Below are 21112 nucleotides of genomic sequence, written 5' to 3'. Positions count from 1 at the left end.
GGTCCCTCTCCAGTTCAGAGGCAGCCCATTCTTTTTTAACAGGTCAGGCCTTCCCTAGAAGAGATCCCAAGGATCCACAAATCTGAACCCCTGTACCAACTCTTCAGAGATGTATTCATCTGCCATAACTTCCTATTCCTACCCTCTCTAGCATGTGGTATAGGCAGCAATCCAGAGATTACCACATTTAAGGTATTGCTTCTTTCCTAACTCCCTATAGTCCCTCTTCAGGACCTCATCTCTACTATTGATGTAATTCTCCCCCTTGAGAATGCGGTGATCTCAATCAGAGATGTCCCTGACCTTGGTACCTGGGAGGCAACATACCTTCCAGGAGCCTCGATCTTATTCACAGAACTTCCTATCCGTTCACTGATCAAAGAATCCCCAATCACTATAGGTCTGCTCTTCTCCCCTGCCCTCCCACTCTGCACCAGAGACATGACCATCATAACATCCCTGGTAGATTGTTTCCTCCTTTCACCACCCCCCCCCAAGAATATCCAAAACAGTATACTTATTGTTGAGGGGATCAGCCATAGGGGTGCTCTGAACTGTCCACCTTTTCCCCTTCCCTCTCCCAACAGTCACCCAACTACCTGCCTCCTGACAATATGGCGGTGCCTTCCAAATGATCCAGAGTTCATCCAGTTCCCTAACGCTGTCTCCCACGAGCTGCAGCTGGATGCACCTCTTGCAGGTGTGGTCATCAAGGACAATTGTGCTGTCTCAGATTTCCCACCTGCTCACTCAGAGCATTCCACTGCCCTAGCTGCTGTCTCCATTAACTCTTCCTAAAAGATCTTGAAGGTTTTAATGTGATAATGATCTTGAAATTGGTGCAAGTAACAATGAGAATGATGTTGGAGCTTTTGAGCTAATAGTCAGAGAGCATTTTTTTTTAAATATGATCTTGGTTACAAGAATGAAGTTGTAGGAAGATGAAGGATTTTTTTTTGGGTGAGGGGGAGGTGTTTTTAGTACTGCATGATAAGCAAAAATTGAAGGTTGAATTTTTGACATCTGAAAGGAGGAAAAGACTGTCAAGTATTGATTACAAAAAATGGAACTGTAGATCAGGATATCAGTGGCAAAGAAAGGTTAAGATCAAGGATATTATGAAGTTGGAATGCAGTACCAGCAAGTGCAAAGGTCCACAAGAAGCCAAATATCTTGTTGATATGTGGATTTGTTGGGGGATGTGAGATTATTAAAACATGTGATACCCACTTATTCAAACTTATGGAATTTCTTGGAATGGGCAAACTTAAATAGTCTTCCTCCTTTGCAGTGTTCTTGTGACTTAGGAAGGAGCTGATACTAACTGTTCAAAACAAATTGTAAAAATAGAAAGGAAGGTGTTTGCTTCTATTTTGGAATTGATCCAAAGAGACTGATTTTTTTTTTGCAGTTGCTATAGGAGAGTTAGATCAGTCTTAAATTGACACCCCTTTATCCTGAAGTTATCCCCTCTTGTCTGAGAATCCCCTACCATCATAGATACCTTGCGACATTGACCTTCTCCAGGCCTTTCAGCATTCAAAACACTTCTGAGGTCCCCACTCATCCTTTTGTACTTGAACGAATACAGTCCAAGAGCCAACAATTGTTCCTCATATGCTAAACCTTTCATTCCTGGTATCATTTGAGTAAATCTCTGAACCCTCTCTAACGCCAACACATCTTTTCTCAAATAAGGCACCCAAAACTGCACACAGTACTCCATTAGGTCTCACCAGTGCTTTATAGAGTCTCAACATTACATCCTGCTTTTATATGCTATAGCTTGAGAAACGAATACCAACATTGCATTCACCTTCTTCACCACTGACTCAACCTGCAGGTCAACCTTTAGGGTATCTTGCATGAGGACTCCCAAGTTCCTTTGCCCCTCTGAAGTTTGAATTTTATCCCCATCTAAACAGTCTGCCTGTCTTTCTTCTGCTAAAATGCACGACCGTACACTTTCCAACATTGCCACCTCTTTGTCCATTCTCGTAATCTATCCACTTCTCCACAGCCTTTCAGTATCCTCAGCACCACCCATCTACCATCTATTTTGGTATAATATGCAAATTTAGCCACAAAGCTGTCTATTCCATAATCCAAATAATTTATATACAATGTAAAAAGAAGCTCCAGCACAAACCCACCTCTTGTAATTGATAGCAACCAGAATAAGATCCCTTTATTCTTACTCCCTATTTCCTGCCAAACAACAAATCATCTACCCATGCTAGTATCCTTCCTGCAATTCCTTGAGCCCATCTTGTTGAGCAACCTTATGTGTGACACCTTGAAGGTCTTTTGAATGTCCAAATGCACAACTTCCATTACATCTTCCCTGTCTATCCTCTTTGTGATCTCTTTAAAAGAAAAATTGCAATAGGTTTGTCTGCCATGATTTTCCTTAAGGAAAGCATGTGACTTGAGCCTATCTTTTCATGCATGTCCAGGTATTCCATAACCCAATTCTTGACAATCAACTCCAACAATCTCCTAACCACCGATGACAGGCTAAGTCTCGCAGACCATATAGAATGCACCCTCATGTTCTGAAGGAGAAAGCTGTAAAGATGTGGAGGCATTGGAAATTATCTTGTAGGAATCAATGGGTTCTGACATGGTTCCCACTCGACTGGAGAATCGCAACTGTCACTCCGCTGTTTAAGGATAGTTAAGAAGGCCAATAGGATGCTGGGCTTCATTAATGGGGGATTGAGTTCAAGATTAGAGAGGTCATGTTGCAACTCAACAAATCTCTGGTATGACTACAAGAGTATTGTGTTCAGTTCTGGTCACCTCACTATAGGAAGAATGTGGAAGCTATGGAGAGGGTACAGAGGAGATTTACCAGGAGGTAGCCTGGATTGGAAAATACCAGCAAGTCGTATGAGGCAAGGTTAGCAGAGCTGGGACTTTTCTATTTGGAGAGTAGAAGGACGAGAGAAGACTTAATAGAAGTCGACAAGATTATGAGAGGGATTGATAGAGTGGACAGCCAGTGCCTGTTTCCTAGGGCAAAAATAGCAAACACCAGAGGACATGTACAAAGTGAAGGGAGGAAATTTTTTTTTTAAACCATAAACACAAAGTTGTGAGTGTCTGGAATGCCTTGCTGGGGGTTGTGATGGAGGCTGAAACACTAGGGGTATTTAAGAGACTCTTTGAGAGGCACATGGATGGAAGAAAAATAGAGGGTTAAGGGATAGGGAAGGTTTAGTTCTTTTCTTCAGTATTACATGGGTCGGCACAACATTAAGGGGCAAAGGGGCTGTACTGTACTGTAGTGTTCCATTATCATAGTTCACTTCCTTCACCCAGGATCTGTACTTTCTGGACTTCAAAATTTTCATCCTATCTGGACTTCTCCCTGTATTTTTATTTTAATCCTCTCATTATGGACTCAATTCTAACCTGAACATTTGTTATTAAATCTCAACAAGGTTGGTACTGCCATTATTTAATGAACTGAGGTAGGTTGAAAACCAACTTTATCATCTTCTCCAATCTTGTCTCATCCTTCTCCACTTGTCCTTCAAACATCAAGCCCATATTTTGCACTCACTCACTGATCTCACTTCTTGCATCAAGAATTTAGACTTGCACAAAACATACACTGAAGGAATAAAGAAGATTCAAATTTATGTTTGGCAAAGATTTCTCATTTAAATTATGAATTTGACATTCCAAGTCATCAACAAACACTTCAAAGTATTTTACTAGTCACTATTGAAGATCTGGCTGCTAATGTGTGCACAATGTGATGTCACAAACTATGATTTGGTTATGACTGAATAATCTACAAATATTAAAAGATAAATGAACATGTACAAATATCATAAAAGTGAGAGAATAAAGTTCCTTAAGTTCCTTACACATTCCCAGGTGCAGTGTGATTTGATGCAGTCGACTCCAATACAAGATAACAATACAAAGAAGAATTGTACAATTTTCAACTGCAAAAGTTCATCTGCAATTGAACAATGCTCACATGTTACAATAGTAGTGGATTTTTGTACCACAAAAATACATTTTCTGAAAATAAACATTAAATCCTTTGATCAGAATTAGTTGAAGACAAAAAAATGTCACTATCATTACACCTCATATCACAATTTTTTTTTTTGTTTGTACATTGGGGGGGTTCTTGCACATAAATTAAATCCAGTAATGTAGGTCCTGCACTAACACAGTAATGATGTTGCTGGCATTTAGAGAGAACGTGTTGAAAAACATCTCATGTATTCAGAAAGCCAAGGATTATCTGCTCCAGCAGATTTGAAAGCTCGAACTTGTGAGTGCCGAGTAGCAGATTTGTAACTCTGTAAAGACTTATATCGATGGTCAACTGCACGATTACTGTGTGATTCTGTGCCCCGGTGTAGTGTCCGAGATATACGCATCGCTCTTTGCACTTGACGTCTATCCTGTGCCCGGACTGCAGATTCATAAATCTGAAAAGAAAAATTGTTCTGTAGATATGGCATCTATTCCTCATTTTAACTACATGATTGGTTTAAGAAACATTTCAAGAGAAAAAAAATTAATTACCTTCACATAACCCAACAAACCTTTTCATAATCTTGAAACCAATCCTCAATATTGCCTACCCCTTACCCTGTTTCAGCTTTACTACTGAAACCTTAATCCAGGCTAACTATTTCTTAAACTGTGGAATGCAGAAAGTAACTTTGAAAGTAACTTTCAAGATTTTCATTCAAGGAGGGCTGAATAAGTTTTTGGGTGATCCTGAGAGGATGCAGGAGTTTCTGGATACTCTGCTAATTATTCAATGAGAGGCTGAATAAAGAGCAGCACAATAAGTGGGAGTCTGAAATCTTCTTGGATTTAGTTGTACTCTGTCTTTTATATACGAATGGAATAATGACCATTTGGGGCAGCCGGAGGAAAATGACGTGACATCTACCGAAGTATGCATGTGCCTCTCACTCTCTCTTGCCACTACCCATAAAGTACAAACGGGTAATGTTGTTGCATATTATTCTTAACAACATTAGTTGGGGATCTATTACTTTTTTTTGTATTGTTTCTTTTCTTTTTCTTGTTACCTGGATTGTTAAGATTATTATAAGTCTTAGACTAGAGTTGCTGTGCCAAGGAGTTGAGGGGAGGGAGGTAAAGGGGAGATGTTTCTTTATGGAAGATGAAAAATGTATTACTGAATAAATTATTGAATGTTCTAAACTTTAATATTAATGGACTTAACAGCCCAGTGAAGAGAAAAAGGGTACATTAAAATGTATATTAAGAAAATGAAAGTACATGTAGCTTTTTTTAAATTAAAAAAAAACAGGAAACTCATTTAATTGAAAAAGAACATCAGAAGTTGAAAAGGAACTGGGTAGGACATGTTGTAGTGTCTTCATTTAATTCAAAAGTGAGAGGTGTTGCTATATTGATAGATAAGAAACTTCCATTAAAATACAAAATGTAAACTCTGACCCTGCAAGAAGAAATGTCTCATTGTCAATTTTTTTCATAATACTGGACTTTTATGAATATATATTATGCACCCAATGTAGATGATGAAAGGGTTATACAGAGAATTTATGCAAATATACACAAGAATATACTAATTGGTGGGGAATTTAATTTTTGTTTAGACCCAGTCTTAGACAGGTCTACCAGAGTTATGCTGAGGACTAGAGCAGTTAATACAACATTATTATTGATGAAGGATTTAAATTTAATAGATGCTTGGAGAAGATCCATCTGAGAGAAAGATATTACTCACTTTATTCAAGTCCACATGATTCTTATTCAGGGATCTATTTAGTTTTGGTATCTGTGCAGCTTCAAGGTAGAATCCAACAAGCAAAATATAAAGCAAGAATTTTATCTGATTATTTTCCACTATTGATGGCAATAACTATGGTGGATAGAGAAGAATCAGTTTATAGATGGAGGTTTAATTCTATGTTATTAAAAAGGAAAGATTTTTGTGAATTTATTAAAAGACATAAGAATTTTCTTTGAAATAATTCTAACTCTTACAAATAAATTTATTTTATTGGATGTAACGAAGGCCAAATAATGTTACACATTAAAAGTTAAGAGAGATTATATGATGGAAATAGAACAATTAGATGGACATAATGGGTTTGGAAAAGAAGTTACAGAGACAAGTTAGTGAGGATAAACAAAGATTTTATTAATAAAAACTTCAATATAATACTTTATAAACATAAGGAATAGAGAAACCAATGATGAGAACAAAACAGATCTTATGAATGGGATGAAAGGGCACATAAGGTTCTTGCTTGGCAGTTAAAGACAGAACAGGTATGGAGAACAATTATCGCAAGTAAGAATGATTCTAATGTGCTTTCCTATAAACCTCAAGAAATTAATGAAATGTTAAACAATTATACCAGTAGAATCTGTGAAAGATGACAACAAAATAGATAATTTTTTTAAAAATCTCAAATTAGTTTAACTAAATTGAATTTAGAAGAGCAGAGAGAATTGGATGCCCCCTTCACTCTAATAGGGTGTTAAGAAAACATGGAGTTCTTTACAAAGTCACGTCTCCAGAATGGAGGACCATCGCCTTCCCAAGATCGTGTTCTATGGCGAGCTCTCCACTTGCCTCCGAGACAGAAGTGCACCAAAGAAGAGGTACAAAGACTGCTTAAAGAAATCTCTTGGTGCCTGCCACATTGACCACCGCCAGTGGGCTGATATCACCTCCAACCGTGCATCTTGGCGCCTCACAGTTCGGCAGGCAGCAACCTCCTTTGAAGAAGACCGCAGAGCCCACCTCACTGACATAAGAAAAAGGAGGAAAAACCCAACACCCAACCCCAACCAATTTTCCCTTGCAACCGCTGCAACCGTGCCTGCCTGTCCTGCATCGGACTTATCAGTCACCACCGAGCCTGCAGCAGACGTGGACATACCCCTCCATAAATCTTCGTCCGCGAAGCCAAGCCAAAGAATAAATCTCTGGGAGAAGTTGGCTTCCCACCTGAATTTTATAAAGAGTTTAAAGATTTATTGATTCCTCAATTTATAGGAGTGTTAAGACAAGCAGAGGAAACACATACTTTACCTGAATCTTTTAAAACAGCAATAATAACTCTGACTCCAAAAAAATCCATTAAAACCATCTTTATATGGAGCAATATCTTTACTAAATGCTGATTTTAAAATATTACCAAACATGTTAGAAAATTGAAAGAAAGTCAGCAAATAATAGATTATTAAATACCATTCATTTAGCACAGAAAAGAGGAGACTTAAGTGTAGCAGTGGCTTTAGATGTAGAAAAGGCTTTTGTTAGATTAGAATGGGATTTCTTAACTAAAGATCTGGAAAAATACAGTCTGGGACAAAAATGCATAAATTTGATTAAAGCCTTGTATAATGGGCCAAGGGCTAAATTAGTAATAAATGGACAAGTTTCTGATTCTTTTCAATTAACTAGATTTAGTAAACAAGGAATCCATGATCTCCAGCTTGTTTATTTTTGCAATAGAACCATTAGCAAAATTGATTAGGTCAGATAAAGAAATTAAAGGGTTCAAAATTGGTAGAGAAGAATACAAAATGAATTTATTTACAGATGATGTAATAATTTATTTGACTGAACTAGAAAATTAATTGCATACATTGTACTTTAGATTGAAAGAATATGGTATAGAATCTGGCTATAAAGTGAATTGAGATAAAAGTAAGATTATGGCTCTTACTAGTGTAAAAATACACAATTTAAATGGCCAAAAAATGGAATAAAATAATTATGGATTTTAATAGATTATAATCTAAATAATATTTAATTTGAATTATACTCCTTAAGAAAATTGAGGAAGATATAAAAAAAGGATGGATTTACCTATAACTTTACTAGGTAAAGTATCAAGATGAATATATTTTCTAAGGTTACAAATATTTCTTTCAATCATTGCCTGTATTTGTCCCACAAATGTTTTTTCCAAGTACTGAATAAATACACAAGAAAGTTTCTTTGGAAGGGCAAAATGGTGAGGATTTCATTAGAAAAATTAACATGGAAATTTGAATCGGGCAACAACTTACAAGTTTTAAAAATTACTATATAGCAGCACAAATGAGATTTCTCTTCTTTTTTTGAGGAAGGATAGAAACCAGTGTGGATTGAAATAGCGATGGATAACATAGGAAAGACTATGTCTGGAGATTGTATTTATTTATTTATAAATGGGACACGATATTAATAACTGGAGATAGGGATAATCCATTGCTGAAACATTTGATTACTGTATGGGATAAAATAAATGTTGAAATGGGAACAAGGAATAATGAATAATGTTATTCATAAAATGCCATTGACACAATAAACTTATACCATTTACAATGAATATTTGGTGCTTTGACATTTGGTTTTCTAAAGGACTTGAGAAAATAAAGGACTGTTTTGAAGAGGGAAAATGAATGACATTTGATCAATTAAAAATAAGTATGTGGAACAAAATAATACAATATTTTGATATTATCAAATAAAGGCATATTTATGTGATAAATTAGGTCCAATAATTTTATTGTCTGAAAAGAATGAGATGGAAATTTTTATTGGTAATGTATATGTTAAAAATCAGATTTATCAGTTAAGTGGTTAAGGTGTAATCAAGAAATAGTTTTTCTTAAAAAATGCTCCACATGGTCATATCCAAAATTATGACCATTCTGGATGGAACCACAAGCATTTTTAGAATTGGCTATGGGAGTTAAATTCCCTCAAGATCCTATGCTTTTCCTATGAGGTAATGTATCTGGGATAAGACCAAAAATGAAATTTAATTTGTTTCAAAAAGAATTTGTGAAAATTGCATTAGCAGTTGCAAGAAAATGTACAGCAGTAACATAGAAATCAGATTCATATTTGGGTTTGGATAGATGTGACGCAAAAATTTGTAGTTGTATTCTTCAAGAAGATTACATATAATTTAAGAAGGAGATAGTATTCCTTTTTGAAGATATGGTGTCCATATTTACAAGTTGTAGGTATTAATTTATAAAAGTCATTCCCCTAGACCTTGGAGAACCTTATCAGCTCCTTTGAGTTAATTAATTAATTTATCATTAAAATGTCAAGGATAATTCTACAAAATCATGAAAATTTTAATAACCAGGTGTGTTCTATCTTTATTTTCTTACTTTTCTTTTCAGTTTACTTACTCTTCTATTTTCTTGTTTCTTTTTTTCCATTTTGGGTTTATTATTGGGGGGAAGGGATGGGAGGGATAAGGGGGGGACTATATATTTAAAATATGTATTATAACTATGTGGTATATGATTGTTAAATTCTGTATTTGGATTAATACATATGTGGAATTTAAATAAAATATTCAAAAAGGAACAATCGAGGGTCGATAATTATTGAGTTTTCTCAATAATTTCTCAATAAGTACTCAGTTTCCAGTTCACCCAAAAAAAAAGGTGAAGGAGGAACAAAGACAAACAGGTGATAGGTGGATACAGGTTGAAGGGTGAAGAGAAAGAAGCTGAGAAGAGATGGGAAAAGGGGGCAGAGGGTTTAAGCTTTACCATTTCTGCTCTTCAAGACCTTTCTTTGACCAAGCTTTTGTTCAAACATCCCATCAATTGTGCCTCTGTATCAAAACTTGTTTATCTGAAGATTCTGGAACATGTAAATGGCACCAGAGTGTGATGACTTTTTAATGAGTTTTTCCTAGCAAATTTACTCCTTGCATTCATTAGAATTATTATAAATATTCCATTAAATCTACTTTCCTTGCCCAATTTAACACTATACCCTCCACTTTGTTTATTCTAACATGCTCCCCAGAATTTGATTATTCTCTTGTCTTTTGTTCAGATGGACTTGGCTGAATAGCAAGCAGAACTGTTTTTTCCCCACTGTATCTCAATACACAGGACAATAATCAATTTAATACTATAAAAAATATGCCCACTCTTCGAGCGCATTTTGAACAAGATTTGCACAGACCAACTCTTGAATTTGTAACAGAGCAACCAGTTGTGTGAACAGTACTTCTAGTGTGAAATAACCATAATTTTATACAAGATTTTTAAATTTTATGCCTCCAAAAATGAAATCCATGCTCAGAAGCAGAAAGTTGGGAAAGGGTCAGGATTCTCCAAGTACTCACTTGTCCTCTCAAAGCAGAAGCACCAACATTAAATGTCTTCTTACAGCCCACTTCCACTTTCTTCTCAGCCCAGCCATACATTGCAAATGGAGGCTTGATTTCTTTCATGACGACAGTTGCTGGTGCGACTCGAGATGTCTGGAGAGATTTTTCCAGGCTTCTACCTTTCACACGATGATAATTGCACAATTTACCCTTTGACTGTTCTTCACAGTTATCCCTTTTGTTCTCAAAATTTTCCTTTTCTGGTTAAAAAGAACAAATGAATGAACTGTAAGTCTGGGAAATTTCAAGAATGAGCTGCTTTGCAATCTAATTATACAATAGACATTGTCTTACAACTTTCCATACAATATATTTACATATAATTAATAAATCTGAAATCTGATGTTTGCATCATTGTATCAAACGTGGGGTGAGGGGGAAGAAACATCTTCTTTTGCCTGTTCTACCATCAATTCAGATCATGGCCAATCTTTTAGCTCAGTGTATCATCATGCACTAACCACAGAAGCCCTGGATCCCCTTCATTCCTGAAGATCTTAATCTTAAATGTACAGCAACTGAGCCTCCACTGGCCTTGTGGTATATGGGAATCATCTGAAGAAATTACTTCTCTCCAGAATGTTTGGTCTCTTATTTTGATACAGTGTCCATGGTTCTCATCTTCAACTTCACATCAATACAGGTTTTTAAATTTATGTTATTCTGCGTATATGCCCAATCAGCTGAATCCCTTCTAAGAATTCTTCCCCACTCCTGAAAACAATGTACAAACATTCACTGCAGTCCATGATTAATATCTTCTGTAGGTATGGGAGACCACTCTCATGCTTCATTTCTCTTCCAAAAAGGGTCAACATACCCCTCTAATGTCTTGCTTTATCCACATTAACCTGAAGTAATTCATACAAACAAGTTGCAAGAAACCAACACCCTCTTCATTCACATTAAAGAAACCTTCATCTTTGTTTTGATCAGCCACTAAAACCATTTTTCCACAACACATTTCAACATGTCTATCTTTGCCCATTCATTTAACCCATTTAAATCTCTTGAAGGCTCTCTGCATCCTCCTCATAGCCATCTAGTTTTGTATCATTAGCTAACTTAGCATTTAGCACAATTGATTTACTTGTCTGAATCACTTTTAGAATGCAAGCAGCTAGTGATTCAACCATTTATTTTTATTTTACCTTTCCTACCTGTTATCCAATCCATGCCAGTGTACTTTCCACAATAGACTGCACTGCTCCATTATTTAATAATCAGTGTGTGGCGGCTCACCACTAGGCAGGCGAACCGGCCCCGCTTGGAAGCCACACAGCGGGGCAGCCGGCTAAAATGGCGCCGTCGGGGGTGTTCCCTTCCTCCCAGCACAGGGCTCTGAAGCCTGCGCTGGAGACCACGTGACGCCCGGGTGACGTCAGCACCCTCCAGCGCAGTTCTCAGCCAGGTCCGGGCTGAGAGTATAAGTACAGTCCAGCAGCCTGCAATAAACTAGTCTGCTCACTGAGCTCAACCCGTCTGGTTGTGTGTGTTCTTTCAGTAGCAGTGTAGCTGCCGCTACATTTGTTGACCCCGACTGGTTCAAACATCTTTGAACCCATCATGAGCGAACCTGGGATCAGCGCTACAGCTGTGAAAATGCCTGAATTCTGGGTTCAGGAGCCGGAGACCTGGTTCGGCCACGCGGAGCTTCAGTTTCACCTCGGCCAGATTTCGTCTGACATGACCAAATTCTACCATGTGGTCGCTGCCCTGGACCAGGCCACTGCCAGATGTGTGCTGCACCCCGTTCAGCATCCACCCACCGAAGACAAATACGAGACCATCAAGTGAGTGCTTACCAAATCCCTCGGACTATCCAGACACCAGCATGCCGCTTGGATGCTGCACCTCGACGCCCTGTGGGACAGGTCCCTGATGGAGCTGATGGACGAGATGCTCGCACTCATGGGTGAGCACACCAACTGCTCACTCTTTGAGCGCATTTTCCTTGACCATATGCCCGTGGACATCCAGCCACTGCTGGTCCAGGAGAGCTTCACTGACCCGAGGAAGGTTGCCCAGAAGGCCCAAGAGCTATGACTCGCACGATTGCCGGAGGGGGTCAGCGGTCCAGCAGGTCATGAGGCACAGGCACGACCACACCAAGCCCGCCCCTTGCGCTGTGGTAGAGCATCCGGCCCCTACAGGGGACCCCAAGAGCATAACCAAGGCCACGGCATCTGCTCCAGACCTCTGCTTCTACTACCAGCGCCGGGGAGCCAGGGCTCAGAAGTGTCGTAAGCCCTGCTCGTTCCAGGGAAATGACCAGGCCGGCTGCTTTTAATGGCTGTGGCAGTTAGCCAAGGACACAGCCTCCTTTACCTGCGGGACTCAGTCAGCGGCCGGCGGTTCCTCGTTGACACTGGAGCCCAGATCAGCGTCATCCCAGCCACAGCCGTCGAGTCCAGGAACCGAGCTCCGTGCGGCAAACGCAACAGAAATCCGGACGTATGGAATCAGGACAGGCCACTTCCAGATCGGCCAACAATATTTTGCATGGAGGTTCACCGTCTTGTCCCTCCCGACTTCCATCCTGGGTGCAAACTTACTCCTCACACACGGGCTTCTGGTGGACATTTGAGGTAGGCGCCTGGTGGATGCCTGTACCTTCCAGGCCGTTCACCTCGGCAACTCCCGCTCGGAGCAACCGCAGGTATCCATGATCAGCACGCCCAGAAATGAGTTCCAGCGAATCCTGGACAAGTTCCCGACACTCCTCAAGCCACAGTTTTCCACTGCCTCGCCACGCCATGGGGTATTCCACCACATCCCCACCCAGGGACCACTGGTTCATGCCAAGGCACGCTGGCTCCCGCCTGACAAGCTCCAGGTGGTGAAGGAGGAATTTTCACACCTGTTGGAACTGGGGATCATTCGGCAGTCCAACAGCCCGTGGGCCTCGCCACTCCACCTGGTCCCGAAAGCCTCCGGTGGCTGGCATCCCTGAGGAAACTATCGACGGCTCAATGAGGCTACAGTTCCTGACTGTTACCCCTTCCCTCACATCCAAGACTTTATGGCCAATCTGCATGGTGCGAGGGTTTTCTCTAAGGTTGACCTAGTGCGTGGATATCACCAGATCCTGGTGCACCCTGTGGACATACCCAAGACGGCCATCATCACACCCTTTGGCTTGTTCAATTTCTGCGCATGCCGTTCAGGCTCAAGAACACCGCTCAGACCTTCCAGCGCCTCGTGGACTCTATGGACTTTATTTATTTTGATGACATCCTCGTCGCCAGCAAGGACCGGGCGCAACACAAGGTCCACCTACATGCCCTTTTCTCCTGGTTGGCCGATTTCGGCCTCACCATCAACCCGGCCAAGTGCCAGTTCGGGAAAGAGTCCATGCAGTTCCTGGGCCATACCATCACGGCCAAAGGAGCCATGCCCGCCGCTTCAAAGGTCGCCACTATCAGGGAGTTCCCATGCCCGGACAGCCTCAAGGAGCTGCAGGAGTTCACAGTTATGGTCAACTTTTACAACCGCCTCATCCTGGAGTTCCATGCGTCATGCAGCCGCTATTCGCCCTCATCATAGCCAAGCACAAAACGCTTGCTTGGAACCCAGAAGCCTGCACCGCATTCGAGGCCACCAAGGATGCCCTCGCGAAGGCCACCATGCTCGCCCACCCGCACACCGACCTGCATATGGCACTCTCTGTCAATGCCTCTGCCATAGCCGTCGGTGTCATCCTGGAGCAGCAGGTGAATGGGCATTGGAAGCCACTGGCATTCTTCAGCCGCATGCTCCGCCCGCCAGAATGCAAGTATAGTGCCTTTGACCGCGAGTTGCTGGGCATGTACCTGGCGGTGCAGCATTTATGCTATTTTTTGGAGGGGAGGACTTTTACCATCTTCACTGACCAGAAACCCCTCACCCAGATACTCGCGATGGCAAAGGATCCCTGGTCGGCCTGCCAGCAGCGTCACCTCTCCTTAATGTTAGAGTTTACCACTGACATTCGGCACGAGGCAGGGAAGGACAATGTGGTTGCCAATGCACTCTCGCAACTGTCCATCTGCGCGCTGATGCCTGGCCTCAACTTCAGCCTGATCACCCAGGACCAGAAGTTTGATGAGGAGACAAGGGCCTTCAAGACCGCCATCACAGGCCTGCGGTTCCGAGACCTCCCGACTCCAAGTGGCAAAGGCACCATCCTGTGCTATATTTTCATGGGCACCCCACGACCAGTGGTTCCCCAGCAGTGGCGCAGGCAGGTCTTCCGTCACATCCACAACCTTTCACATCCATCCATCAAGTCCACGGTCCGGATCACATGGGCTGCGGAAGCAGATCACAGGCTGGGCCAGAACATGCACCCATTGCCAGATGTCCAAGGTGCACAGGCACACCAGGGCGCCTGTACAGGAGTTCGAGCACATCCGGGAACGGTTCAGCCACATTCACATGGACATCGGGCCCTTTCCCGTTTCCCGGGCAACCGTTACCTGTTTATGATGGTGGACCGCACCCACTTGCTAGCCTGAGGCTATCCTGATGCCACACGCCTCCACCGACTCCTGCTTCCGAGAACTGTTATATGGTTAGGTCGCCCGGTTCGACATCCCGGGTCACCTCACCAGCAATCAGGGCGCCCAGTTCACATCTGCGCTCTGGGAACAGCTCACTAACAGGTTGGGGATCCAGCTAACCGCACCACGGCCTACCACCTGCAGGCCAATGGACTTGTCGAACATCTGCAACCTTAAGTTGGCACTCATGGCCCATGGGACCTCACTGGTCCCGAATGGGTGGACAAACTGCCTTGTTGCTCCTGGGCATCCGCTCCACTCCCAAGGAAGATCTGCAGGCATCATCTGCTGAGCTCGTCTATGGTGCGGCGCTGGCACTACCTGGTAAGTTCGTCAACGCACCTCACAATCCCCAGCAGTCACTGTACGAACTGCTTCCTCACTCAAGGCATGCTTGGACTCATTCGAACCCCCACCGCCGCCCTGGCATGGCACCCGCCTGTCTCACGTTCCTGGTGAACTGCTTTCCGTGAAGTACGTTTTTGTTCAATGGGGCCCGATCGCAGCACCTCTGCAGCAACCGTACAAGGGGCCATACAGGGTTGTACAGCATTCAAGCTCCACATTCACGCTGGATATTGGCGGCAGGCAGGAGCTGTTTACCATGGACAGAGCGCACCTCTTTCCCACTGAGCCCGTGGTCATAGCCCAGCCCAAGAAGCAAGGCCGCCTGGTGAAAAAGGTTCTGGGAGGGGGGGCTGTGTGGCAGCTCACCACGAGGCAGGCGAATCGGCCCCGTTTGTAAGCCACGTGGCAGGGCAGCCGGCCAAAATGGCGCTGTCGAGGGTGTTCCCTTCCTCCCAGCACGGGGCTCAGAAGCCTGCGCTGGAGACCACGTGACGCCCAGGTGACGTCAGCACCCTCCAGCGCAGTTCTCAGCCAGGTCCGGGCTGGGTGTATAAATACAGTCCAGCAGCCTGCAATAAACTAGTCTGCTCACTGAGCTCAAATCATCTGGTTATGTGTGTTCTTTCAGGAGCTGTGTAGCTGCCGCTACAAGTGACACTTTACCAAAGCCAGCATTAACTGACTGTTGATTTATCAAATACGATTTTTCAAGTCTTAAGATTCCTTTATTGTCATGTACATAAATAGACAAAATTGATCAGCTTTCGCTTGCTGTAAGTGTCACTAGCCCAGCACCCCTCCAAAAGAGATTCCCCTCAGAGACAGTCTTTAGATTCACTTCCTGTTCTCCCACAATCTCTACAGCCAGCCACCACCAGAGCTCCGAGTTTCAAACTTCTGATAGCATCAGAATGTTGCTAACACCTTAAACCCTTGGGGAGGTGGGGGGGGGGGCGCCTTCTCACCATTTGCATCCTCATGAATCACAATCCCAATACCTGGTTTTCATGAGCTGGTCTCCAGCAGCACAGTGAGAGTCCTTCGGCCTCAGAGCTCTTCACTTCTCTATTGTTGTTGTCACCTTTCAACTAGGGTCCTCTCCTAGGCTTCTTCTTGACGGGGAGTGTTCTCCCGATCTGGTGCTCTGCACCAGTCTACTTGATCCCCTGGAACATGCAACCCGAGTGAGCACAGATCTCGGAGGGTCAGCTGATGGTAAAAACCACCAGCCTCTTCTATTGGCTGTTTAGGGACATCAGCCTAATGACAGATCAGTGGGACCCTGCAAAGGAGCACTGGGTCTCTACTCCCTGCTCTCCCAGGTCCACACCAGCATCATTTTTTTGTCTCAAATCACTATTGTCCAGGTTACTAATTCTTGAGCAACATTTCAGTACAAATGTCAACAATGGTACAATCATGATTTAACCTTTTTATAATGCTTAAGCTTATTGCCTGATTCAGTAGAATTAATATTGAAGAATATTTCAGGTACATTTCAATGGGAATGTGGATACTTGCAATTTCCCATCACCTTTCCTCTCATGCAATAATGCTTTTAGTGCATCAATTAAACAACAGTAAATGGAAATTTAAAAAGCTTGACACTGAAATCTGAAAAAATAAAAGGTGATCAAAAATTAAGCAAGTCAGACAGTATTGTGGAAAGAGAAACAATCAAAGTTTCAGATCTGTGATATCAGAAGTGGAGAAAAAAAAACAGTTTGTCTTCAGTTGAAAGGAAGGGATGAATGGAAGGGTTGTCTGTGATAGGATAAGTTCAAATGGCTCAATCAGCATCCAAGGCTACGACAGGCCCTTGTAAAATAGTTGTTGATGATGGGACTTCTACAAGTTGAGAAAATGGAAAAATTGTGGAAAAACCAAGCAGGTCAGGCAGCATCTGTGGAAAGATAAACAATATTCTGTTTGAGGGATCTGCAGGCTTGAGAAAGAAAAATGTTGGTCAGAATAGCAGTGAAATGTGGGTGAAATTATGGAAATAGAGTTAAAACATGCTGCAGATGGGATGAAATGCAATGGTGGTGGAATTTGTGACCGAAGTGGTTCTGGTATGCTGGAACATATTCAGCAGGCTAGAAGATCCACAGATTTAAAAAAACAAACCGCAGGTGGAAAAGGTTCTGCTATTAGCAGGAAGAGCATGTTCAAGATTTTGAGTTGTCCAGTATTTCATAGTATCCTTAGAAATGTCCCCACAATTTAACACATTTTTGAAGGCAACTTTTGAAAGACATTAAATATTTTGACTAGAACTCCCATAGCTAACAATTTTTTTATTTTTTTTATTTAATTTTGTTCTTAATGGAAGTGGCTTGTCAGTTGAGCTTTTTGTGGACTGTTTGGAAATAAAAGGGGATTTTCAACAAAGGAACATATTTTTAAAATGATGGGCAGAGTAGCATATATATAAATATTAAATTACAAAGTTGGGCGTATACAGAGCCGTTGTCATACCCACACTCCTGTTCGGCTCCGAATCATGGGTCCTCTACCGGCACCACCTACGGCTCCTAGAACGCTTCCACCAGCGTTGTCTCCGCTCCATCCTCAACATCCATTGGAGCGCTTACATCCCTAACGTCGAAGTACTCGAGATGGCAGAGGTCGACAGCATCGAGTCCACGCTGCTGAAGATCCAGCTGCGCTGGATGGGTCATGTCTCCAGAATGGAGGACCATCGCCTTCCCAAGATCGTGTTATATGGCGAGCTCTCCACTGGCCACCGTGGCAGAGGTGCACCAAAGAAAAGGTACAAGGACTGCCTAAAGAAATCTCTTGGTGCCTGCCACATTGACCACCGCCAGTGGGCTGATATCGCCTCAAACCGTGCATCTTGGCGCCTCACAGTTTGGCGGGCAGCAACCTCCTTTGAAGAAGACCGCAGAGCCTACCTCACTGACAAAAGGCAAAGGAGGAAAAACCCAACACCCATCCCCAACCAACCAATTTTCCCCTGCAACCGCTGCAATCGTGTCTGCCTGTCCCGCATCGGACTTGTCAGCCACAAACGAGTCTGCAGCTGACGTGGACTTTTTACCCCCTCCATAAATCTTCGTCCGCGAAGCCAAGCCAAAGAAATTACAAAACCATAAGACTATACAGCCCATGGAGTCTGCCCTGCCATTTAATCATGAGCTGATCGATTTCACCACTCAGCCCCATTGCCTGGGCCTTCTGCTCATAAACCTTTGAAATACTGGCTTTTATCCACCTATTATTTAAATGGAATTAAATTGGAAAGTGTGATGTATACAAAGAAGAGTTGTTGTTCACCAGCCACTGAAAGCAAAGATGCAGGTGTAGCAGTTAAGGAAGTATATGAAATTAGACAGGGCCGCGAGACCACACCAGGATGGAAACAAATATTCACTGGGATTGCCTTGAAGACGGATTAGATTCAGAGCCTAGCAGAGTAAAAGGTTGTAATTGGAACTTTTTGACTGGGCTGGTCAGACTGGGTGCCATCCCGTGGTTGCAGACTCACGTTAAGAGCAAGAAATTCAAGGTCGAGATGAGGAAAAATTGTTTCAATCGCGTTGTTGAATCGCTATAACTTGCAATCACTTAAGGGCTGTGTAGGTCAAGGGATTTGATATTCAAAATGATATATCGATGTTTTGTTGTGGAGGCAAAGGTACATGCAGAAGAGAGGAGAAATGCGATATCGTCCTGGATATTCAACGATGTTTCTATTGAATGGCAGGGCAGATAAAAGGGTGCAATGGCCTACTCCTGCCCCTGTATTTTGTTATGTCGGGAAAGTAGTTCAGCACAGGTAAATGAGCACATGGGTAATAAGGTTTTGTACAAAGACCATTGAAGTTTGAAAAGTGAAATGAAGAAGTCACTGAAGAGGTAGTGGAGGAAATCTGGAAGTATCAATACTTCACTTTCTTACTAAGTATCTGTACAAATGAAAGGATAACAGAAAGTGTCTCCGAATCAGCCCTTCAACTCCGCTTTTGAAATTTACCCAAAGAATGAAAGTCTTTGGTCCGTGGTGGCTCGGCCGCCGCAGGCTCGGTCCCGGGTCGCTCGGCCGCCGCAGGCTCGGTCCCGGGTCGCTCGGCCGCCGCAGGCTCGGTCCCGGGTCGCTCGGCCCCGGGTCGCTCGCTCTGACTGCAGGGAGGTATCCCGGGTTCCTGAGGTGCGCTCAGCAAGCTGGCTGCGGGACATGTTGCAACCCAATGTTGTACTTGTGTTCTTGGGGTAGAGGCGCCACTGCTGGAGTTGGAGTTGGAGCTGGAACTAGAATCCCATTCGGTCCAAACCCAAGGGATGTGGGCTTGCTCCAGTATTCTCCTCATGTTCCGGTATTGCACCAGATCGGTGTAGCAGCTGCCATATGTATCCCATTTTGGCCCTTTAAATTTCTTCATGTATTCCGTCTTCATTCTTTTCGTCATGATGTAACATAGGCCAATTCGACAGGCAATCAGGTTACCCTTCCCTTTGACAGATTACTCGTTCTTGATTGACCAGAGGGCGGGGTTAGGGCCGGATTTCCAATGAATCCTCTTATGGTCTCTCGATCGATGTGACACCAGTTGTGAGATTCAGGCACTTTAGAACCAGGTCTGCGTCCAGAAATTAAAACGTGAAAGGAATTTAAAAAAAAAACAGGCTTTAATCCTACTGTTGTTGAAAACAATCATTCACTCTTTCACTTGCCAGTTGCTCTTCAAATCCTGCCACTACTCGTCGTCCAGTCGTTCTCCGTTACTCACCTCGCCCCTCTTCGCCATTGCCTGTCACTCGCCCGACGGCCGCCCCGCCCCTCTTCCCATTGCCTGTCACTCACCCGACGGTCGCCTAGCCCCGCCTCTCTTCCCATTGCCTGTCACTCGCCCGACGGCCGCCCCGCCCCTCTTCCCATTGCCTGTCACTCACCCGACGGTCGCCTAGCCCCGCCTCTCTTCCCATTGCCTGTCACTCGCCCGACGGCCGCCCCGCCCCTCTTCCCATTGCCTGTCACTCACCCGACGGTCGCCTCGCCCCGCCCCTCTTCGCCATCACCCGTCACTCACTGTCCGCTTCGCGCTCTTCTCTCTCTCTCGTCTTTCACTTGCCTTGTGTCCGGATCACTCCCATTTTGTAACGTGAGTTTTATACCTGACCTGAATGATGCTCCTCCCAGAGCTGCGGCTGAGGTAACGGAGTTGATTTAACGCTGGAAAATGTCACAGAGAGCTTACTACTGGCTGAGTTGGTTCATCAGACAGAATGTAAGGAGGTTGCAGGCTGGGGTTACGCAAAACTACGGTCCTTTGGGACAGAGACGAGAAGGAATTCAGCGCCTCCAGGTTTTGTTTTAGTAGGCTTTGACTCGAATAGCAAAGGCGTCCCAGCAATTGTGTGTGATCTTGGTGCCAAGAGGACTGTGTACTCCAGGTCTCTAAAAAATCTTCTCAGGGGTGGAGCCAGGTTCGAAAGTGAGGGAGCGAGCACATTAAATAAAAGCTCCATCACACAACCTTTTCCAAAAAAGGTTTAACCTTTATACAATTCCACACAGAATGAACAAAAGTACCTATCTGATCTCCACACCGAAAACACAGATCAGAATCTCTAAAACCATACCTCTTTAACTTTTCAGGAGTTAAATATAACTGATGTAAAAAATTATAATTGACTAAACTATAACGCACATTAACTAATTCTGTAACACTATGCAAACATAAGTCAGAGACTATTCCTCAGAAATAAAAGTAGCTAACTGCTGTTCCTATTTATCTCATTCTCAATAGACCTACCTTCTTCATTTTTGACTGTAACAACGAATACATTTCAGAAATGAACCCTTTCCCTTTTCCGTAAGCAATATTGTAAACTTCAATTGTATTGGTAATATTTCTCAACCAAAACTATTCATTTAAAAAATCACGTACTTGATAATAGGCAAACAATGTATTTTGTGATATCCCAAACTTCTCCCTAAGCCTATCAAATGAAAGAAATAAAGCTGCCTCAAAATAATCTTCAATTGATACCAATCTCTTTAAATCCCATTCCTTCAGA

The 21112-nt window shown here is 42.9% G+C and overlaps 1 protein-coding gene across 5 annotated transcripts in view; it reads right to left on the bottom strand.

The window, feature by feature from the left end:
- The window catches only part of ccsapb (centriole, cilia and spindle-associated protein b), a 31322-nt gene extending 11069 nt beyond the window's left edge, over positions 1-20253 (bottom strand). The window contains exons 1-4 of one of the 5 annotated variants that reach the window (XM_069931650.1): positions 20074-20253; positions 19068-19671; positions 10137-10381; positions 3629-4457 (exon numbers count right to left, since the gene is read on the bottom strand). In XM_069931650.1, coding sequence (XP_069787751.1) covers positions 4215-4457; positions 10137-10381; positions 19068-19500 — 921 coding nt within the window. In that variant the 5' untranslated portion in view covers positions 19501-19671; positions 20074-20253 and the 3' untranslated portion in view covers positions 3629-4214. Of the gene's footprint in view, positions 1-3628; positions 4458-10136; positions 10382-19067; positions 19672-19895; positions 19949-20073 lie in introns of those variants that run through there. The other 4 variants (XM_069931651.1, XM_069931652.1, XM_069931653.1 and 1 more) reach the window with 4 other exon arrangements.
- Between the last annotated feature and the right edge of the window lie 859 nt (positions 20254-21112).

Source organism: Narcine bancroftii, chromosome 4, assembly GCF_036971445.1.
Source record: "Narcine bancroftii isolate sNarBan1 chromosome 4, sNarBan1.hap1, whole genome shotgun sequence".
Lineage (NCBI taxonomy): Eukaryota > Metazoa > Chordata > Chondrichthyes > Torpediniformes > Narcinidae > Narcine > Narcine bancroftii.
This window is presented reverse-complemented; position numbering and strand designations above follow the sequence as displayed.